This window comes from Hyalella azteca, unplaced genomic scaffold (genome assembly GCF_000764305.2).
Source record: "Hyalella azteca isolate HAZT.00-mixed unplaced genomic scaffold, Hazt_2.0.2 contig8042, whole genome shotgun sequence".
In the NCBI taxonomy this organism is placed as follows: Eukaryota; Metazoa; Arthropoda; class Malacostraca; order Amphipoda; family Hyalellidae; genus Hyalella; species Hyalella azteca.
Genome location: NW_025938148.1, coordinates 60,601 through 67,111, shown reverse-complemented (window position 1 = coordinate 67,111; position 6,511 = coordinate 60,601). Strand labels below are relative to the sequence as shown.

The window sequence follows — 6,511 nt, the reverse complement described above, 5'->3', positions numbered from 1 at the left end:
AAGATGAGTGAAAGTAAAAGACAATCTAACATTACCTGCCACCCATTGCCCTCTGAAAAACATAAAGTTGTCCAATCCAAAGAATGCCTTCCCACAAAGAAATAAGGATGCTTTAGTGGAATTGTCATAGTCTTGGAAATAAACTTAGCAACCTCAAACTGCATACATAAGCTATCAAACCACATATTGTATGTCTCTCTGAAACATGGCTTTCACCAAACTTTGAGCCAACCTTCATCAATTATAGTGCTGTCTATAAGCATAGAGATGCTCAACAGGCTGGAGGAGGGCTTGCTGTGCTTATTCGAAGCGATGTAACCTACTTGGATCATGATTTGCAACTTTTTCCCCAGGGCTTCTTGGAAGTATGTGGTATAAAAATTTACTTGAAAAATTGAAAAATAGCAATATGCCATTTTCAATATTAAATCTGTATAACCCCAACAAAAATGTCACACAAGAATTTGATCACTATTTTTCACAGCTAGAGCCCTCATGTCTTATCATAGGGGATTATATGTCGACAGTATACATATATGATGGTGACTGTGACAGCAGCAAGGACTGTGAGCTGTGACCATGTTTTCATAGTACCTACTAAGTGCCTTCTAAATGACCATGTATGATGTACCTATGTAGTTTAGGAGCACGGTAGCCAAAATAGGGAGTGCGTTGGTGGAAAAGAAGCGGGATGCCTTAGACAAGTGCACTACAGTGCTCCAGTGCCCAGATCACTGCATTTCCTTGACAATTACCAGTCTTATAGGGCTGTCAAATTGCACCCCAAATCCCAACCACCCTCCTCCCCCATCTTCAAGAGTGGAGTGCTCCAGTCGTCCTGCTGGAGCTAAATGACCAACCATTTCCAGGAATTCCACCATGACTGTAACAGCTGCAAGAACGTTATGTTGAAGGGAATACTTTTTAAACTGCTATTTCTAGGGCAAAATTAGAGCTTATTTGTGATATGCTTACTTGCCATTGCCACCATGAGTTTGCAGTTCAGAAATGGCTTTTCACAGCTTGGGAAATAGGCTTATGGTTTGAAAATTCCATAATTCATGGCTTGAAAAATCCAGTCACGGTTCAGAGAGTAGAGGTTTTCTTCACTAGGTGATGGATGTGAATCTCAAGGGAGTAAGGAGATTGCTGTAGGACTGTAGGCAGTTGAGAGGTAGGTGAGCATGATGTATTGCCATGGGATTGGAAACGATGGTGGTACAGGTTGAGCACCAGGTGTGTTGGGCATCCCAATGCACTTGGTGTGGTACCATGTTTCACAGCTATCACAAGCAATGTGGGTTAGATCTCAGCCTTCTCACATTCTTCTTTCGGAAATCAAATTTGTCTAGTAAGCCATTGATTTGATTCAATATAATGAATAAGTGTTAGAAAGCACAAAAATTCAGTAAGATGGGCAACCTGATACATAGTTAATCAAGAGAGATACAAATGGAAGGAGGTGATTTCAGTTTTGTTTATATAATATATCATTTATATTGAAGGCTGGCAACATTATTAGCATTAATGGTAGCTAGGTTTTGAATTGGTGTCATAAATGCTTGCCTGCTGGCTGCTGTGGTTGTGGTGGTGAATTTAGTAGCTTTGAAGTTGCATCACTGACTGGTATTGTTAAACTGAAATTTTATCATTTTGTTTCTGATCATTGTTGCTTTACTAATTTTTACTAATTATTGCAGAATATGTCCTCAACAGTAACTTTTTATATTGCAAAATCTTTTAAGCTTGCTAGAATTGAATTCAGGTTTGGCAATTCTAACAAAGTGTGTACGTATGAAATAAGTACAGTGCACTTTGTGCAGGCAACTTGCTTGTAAACAATTAATACAAGGAACTGTGCTAAGCTGAATCCTCTCACTGTTATGATATTTTATATAAAGCTTGAAAAGAATTTACAGAAGGTCTAATTTTTGCTCCAAAAATTCCCCTTTAGTAACACTGAATATCAAGACATGGAAAATTATGAATGTATCAAGTCTATAGGTCGTGGCACTTTTGGGTAAGTATAATTTAGTTTCTTAATCATTGAATTACCTATATTCCCAATAATTTTAAACAATTCTAAATAAATATTTGTTTAAGATTATACTATTCAACAGCAAATTTGATATTTCATAATAGTTACTCATTTGAAGCTTAATTGCTGGAAATTTTGTCTTGCAGGATTCAATACAAAAGAATTTGCAAGTTTCTATATTCATCACAATGGGTTCCTTAGAAGCTAAAATTTGAATTATTGTACTGAATTCTTTTGAGTCAATTATATATAGGTACGTAATTAAATATGCAAAATCATACTTTATTGCTTTTTGTAACTTTCTCTGGTGGTTGTTGCTCACAAGTTGCCTTGATTATTCAAGCATCATTTAATGTTTTTATGCTTCATTCTTAGGTTTTTTTTTTTTTGCTCCATGCAAAATTTTCTGTATATGGGGCTAAGATTATCACTTTGGGATGAAATGGCCCAAGAAACATCATAAAAAAGGGCTTCAAAATCTTTACTAGTTTGAAATGGCCCAAGAAACATGATGAAAAAAAGGCTTCAAAATCTTTAACTAGTTTAATGGCCCAAGAAATCTGATAAAAAAACGCTTCGAAATCCTGAACTAGTTTAACGTGTTGTAAATTGGTGCTCTTTTTTTCAGTGCTGTCCACCTCTTCAAGAGGCGCAAAGATGGCCTGCCTGTGGTCATCAAGCAGATATCACTTGAATCTCTCTCTCATCATGATGCTGATGTAACGGACACCTGTTAAGCTTAAGTGTTTTATCTGAACTTCAATATATTCATATTGAAGTTCAGACCTCAAGCTCCAGAATATAATAGCTTCCTCTCAATTATGGATGATGAATTTTTGGCATTTTTTACCTTCAAAATTTCATGGATTTAGGCAATGTATGAACCAGGTTTTTTTTTTCATGAAATAACTTTATCATACATTCCTGAAAAACTGATCTTATTTTAAAACAGCTTATGATTACCTATATACTGATTAGTGCTATTATTCTCCTCTGATAATAAGTGCCTTATTTGCTTACAACTATATTTTTCTGATCAAAGCCCTTCTTGATCTAATTATTGTACACATTGTTATATATTAGAAAAAGATAGCAGAATAAGCTTGTTAAAACACGAGTGATTAATGACACATATTGTTATATATGTGGCCATTTTATTTTTATTTTGCAATTCATTTCAGAGTTCATTGATTGAAGTTCGTGTGCTGTCAATCCTGCGACATCCCTTCATCATTCATTACCACAACAGCTTCAACCATGACTCGTCCCTCATGATAGTGATGGAGTACGCTGCTGGGGGCAACTTGCAGTCCTTCCTGCAGTCAAGACTGCCCAGCAACTTCCTCCAGGAACAAGTATGATCTTAAGCCTCATCTTATAACCTTACTTCCTTATTTGCAGTGCGGTCAAGCAAAAATAACCTGCTTATTTCATATCAACTCACTCTTTTTAGTGCATTTTCTCATTTATGGAAAAAATGCACTATTGTGCTCGCCATGGCCGTCTGTCTGTCCGTCTGTCAGTCCGTGACTTCAAGTTTTAGTCAACAAGAAAATGCGCTCTCTGTCACTCACTGCAGTGAGTGCAGTGAGTAGTTATATATTTTTGGAATATTGATCAGGATGCAATGATGTTCTATTAACAGATAATTATCAATTGTAGGTATCATGCTTTTAAACTTCAAAAATATTAAATAAATATTTCTATTTAATATTTATATGATCCTACTGAGTGTTATAAAATTATATCTTTGCACACATCTTGTACATGTTATTTCTACACATTGATGTACTTGGGATGTAAAATCTTGTATTTTGCTGAAAGCTCTCTTAACTCTCAGTAAATAACAATAACTAATTTGCACCATCATGCATGGATTAAGTTCATAATAATTGTTCATAATAAGTGTTCATAATAAGTGTTCATAATTGTAATAATAAGTTCATAATAATTGTTCATAATAAACTTATGAGCATCATGCATGGATTAAGTTATAATTGGTTTTGGCAGCACGCGGTGGATCTGTTCACGCAGATGACCTTAGGCCTGCAGCACATCCACCGCCAGAACATCTTGCACCGAGACCTCAAGCCCCAGAACATCTTCATGGATATTACCCACAAATATCTCAAGATAGGGGACTTTGGTATATCTAAGATTTTGAGCAGGTGTGTAGTGAAACACTTGGGTATAATAAGTTGTATTGTGTTGTGTGGCTAGGGTGTGTACTGTGTTGTGTGGCTAGGATGTGTACTGTGTTGTGTGGTGATTTGATTTAAATAGTTTTGAAGATACATGAATGACGAAGTTTTAACAATCAAGCTTTCATGTCAATTAGTGTTCTTGGTGTGCAATTTTTATTGGCTAAATACATAGCTCTTCATCACATTTCATTCACAAAGATAAGTTCAATCTCGATTTAAAAATTTTGTATCAGATACAATTAGGAAACGTATTGCAACTTATTTGCTTGATCCCGAGTGAGCTAAAATGTGTTGGTTTCCTTGCAGCAAGAGCAAAGCATTCACTGTGGTGGGGACCCCGTGCTACCTCTCCCCAGAGCTGTGCCAGAACAAACCTTATAACAAGAAGAGCGACGTCTGGGCCCTCGGCTGCATCTTGTACGAGCTCTTGACGCTCAAGATGGCATTCCAGGCTGAGGTGATGAACTGGATGCTCTACGGTTTTATGGTGTACTGTGATGTGTGTCTAGGGTGTGTGTGCTGTGTTGTGTGGCTAGGGTGTGTGTGCTGTGTTGTGTGGCTAGGGTGTGTACTGTGATGTGTGTCTAGGGTGTGTGCTGTGTTGTGTGGCTAGGCTGTGTACTGTGTACTCCCCACACGTACAAACTGTTAGTTTTCTCTCACAACCACCAGTATTATGGTGAAGCTGTGATGATACAAGTTGTTAGTTTTCTCTCACAACCACCAGTATTATGGTGAAACGATGATGATACAACCTGTTGGTTTTCTCTTGCAACCACCAGTATTATAGTGAAGCTGTGGTGATATAACCTGTTGGTTTTCTCTTGCAACCACCTGTTTTATGGTTAAGTGATGGCAGCAGTTTTTCATATCCTATTTGAAATAAATTTGGATAATTTTTCCAATTGCTCGTTGTCACTTGCTGCTCACATCCAAATATCACGTAAATCTCAACACGGAGATGTGAGACTTCCCCGCTTATAGATATAACTGTTTCTTTAATACATTTTATGTCTAGCATTTGAAGAATATTGTTCTTTTAAAGAATATTGTTAAATATTGATGAATATTTGTTAATGTACACTGTGTGTGCAGACGATAATGGCGCTTTTCACGAAAATTACTAATGGCGACTTCGCTGCGGTGAGCAGCGAACGCTGTGGCGAAAACCTGTGGTCGCTGCTGGAGTCTCTGCTGCAGCAGGACGCTGCCTGCCGCCCCACCACAGATCAGGTTACTGCTGCCTTACTGCCTGGTTACTGCTGCCTTACTGCCTGGTTACTGCCGCCTTACTGCCTGGTTACTGCCGCCTTACTGCCACTTTATTGCCTGGTTACTGCCACTTTATTGCCTGGTTACTGCCGCCTTACTGCCTGGTTAATGTGAGGATGAAATGTTGTCACTATTTTTGAAATCTGACCCATTCATTTGTGTGAGTGTAATTTTAATGTTGTCCAGGTGCTGGCGAGCCCCGCCGTCATGAAGACCTACATACGCCTGCACATGGACATGGGCAGAGTGCCCGGCGCTACCGTCGCGCCAGTTCGCTGATAATCCTGCCTCGCCTAAGGATCTCACCTGAAATTTTCTCAATTTTCATGTGCTGTTGAGATTTTTATTTGATAATATTGCTGCCATCAATCGCTGATGAAAGGAATTCATTCTGTTATGATTAATAAGTAAGTATCTTGGTCGTGTTGATAACTATATAATGGTTCTAGCGGGTCAGCAAACCAGACGCTGTGCCCCAACTACCGGTGGCTTGAGTGCCCCTTGAAATTAACTTCCTCCCTTATGGCCACTTGTACCTGTAGGATGTGCAAACATAACTACAACATCACCTTTGACATTACCTGCATCCTCACTTGCTGTAAAATTTGCTATTTATTCCTATTTCTGTCGTGGGCTTTGTTTTGTTTGTTTGTTTTTTTTTTTGTTGCCAAGAGCGTCACGAAGAGCTGTTCAGGAGCGAAGCTGTTATCTTATCAGTGCAGCTTGCACTTGAAGGCCTATAACTTCAAAAAAAGTTAAGAGATCGTAAGTTCATCAGTCAATCATTGACGGCCTTTCCAGCAAAATCCACCAATCATAGACAAGAAAATAGAGCGTAAGTACTTACGTTCACTTAGCGAGTTTTGAAAGTATGGCCCCTGGACACCTGACGCCCTCGATAATTGCGTGTGAGTCGAGAAAATATGCAATATTGGCGCTGTTTTGCATTCCTAAAAGTAATTTATTGAGTAGTTAACTCGGGTTGTGATTATTTGTT

The 6,511-nt window shown here is 38.3% G+C and overlaps 1 protein-coding gene across 3 annotated transcripts; it reads left to right on the top strand.

Moving 5' to 3' along the window:
* The first annotated feature begins 1,705 nt into the window (after positions 1-1,705).
* LOC108667884 (serine/threonine-protein kinase Nek8) lies at positions 1,706-6,306 on the top strand. 3 transcript variants are annotated; one of them, XM_047881465.1, is made up of 7 exons: positions 1,706-2,020; positions 2,667-2,757; positions 3,220-3,393; positions 4,049-4,206; positions 4,549-4,699; positions 5,394-5,475; positions 5,701-6,306. In XM_047881465.1, exons 1-7 carry the CDS (start codon positions 1,974-1,976, stop codon positions 5,850-5,852), a joined length of 855 nt encoding a protein of 284 aa, XP_047737421.1. In that variant the 5' UTR covers positions 1,706-1,973; the 3' UTR covers positions 5,853-6,306. The 3 variants fall into 3 exon arrangements, with proteins under 3 accessions (XP_047737421.1, XP_018010472.1, XP_047737422.1); XM_018154983.2 differs by having other exon boundaries at positions 5,338-5,475; positions 5,701-5,852; XM_047881466.1 differs by lacking the exon at positions 2,667-2,757.
* Positions 6,307-6,511: the final 205 nt, after the last annotated feature.

What these genes read in the sequence shown, in the direction of transcription:
- LOC108667884 (XM_047881465.1), top strand. Translation starts at nt 1,974, where the DNA reads ATGGAAAATTATGAATGTATCAAGTCTATAGGTCGTGGCACTTTTGG. An exon ending in GCAACTTCCTCCAGGAACAA is followed by an intron (nt 3,394 to 4,048) that starts GTATGATCTTAA and finishes TGGTTTTGGCAG; the next exon opens with CACGCGGTGGATCTGTTCAC. An exon ending in GCCGCCCCACCACAGATCAG is followed by an intron (nt 5,476 to 5,700) that starts GTTACTGCTGCC and finishes AATGTTGTCCAG; the next exon opens with GTGCTGGCGAGCCCCGCCGT.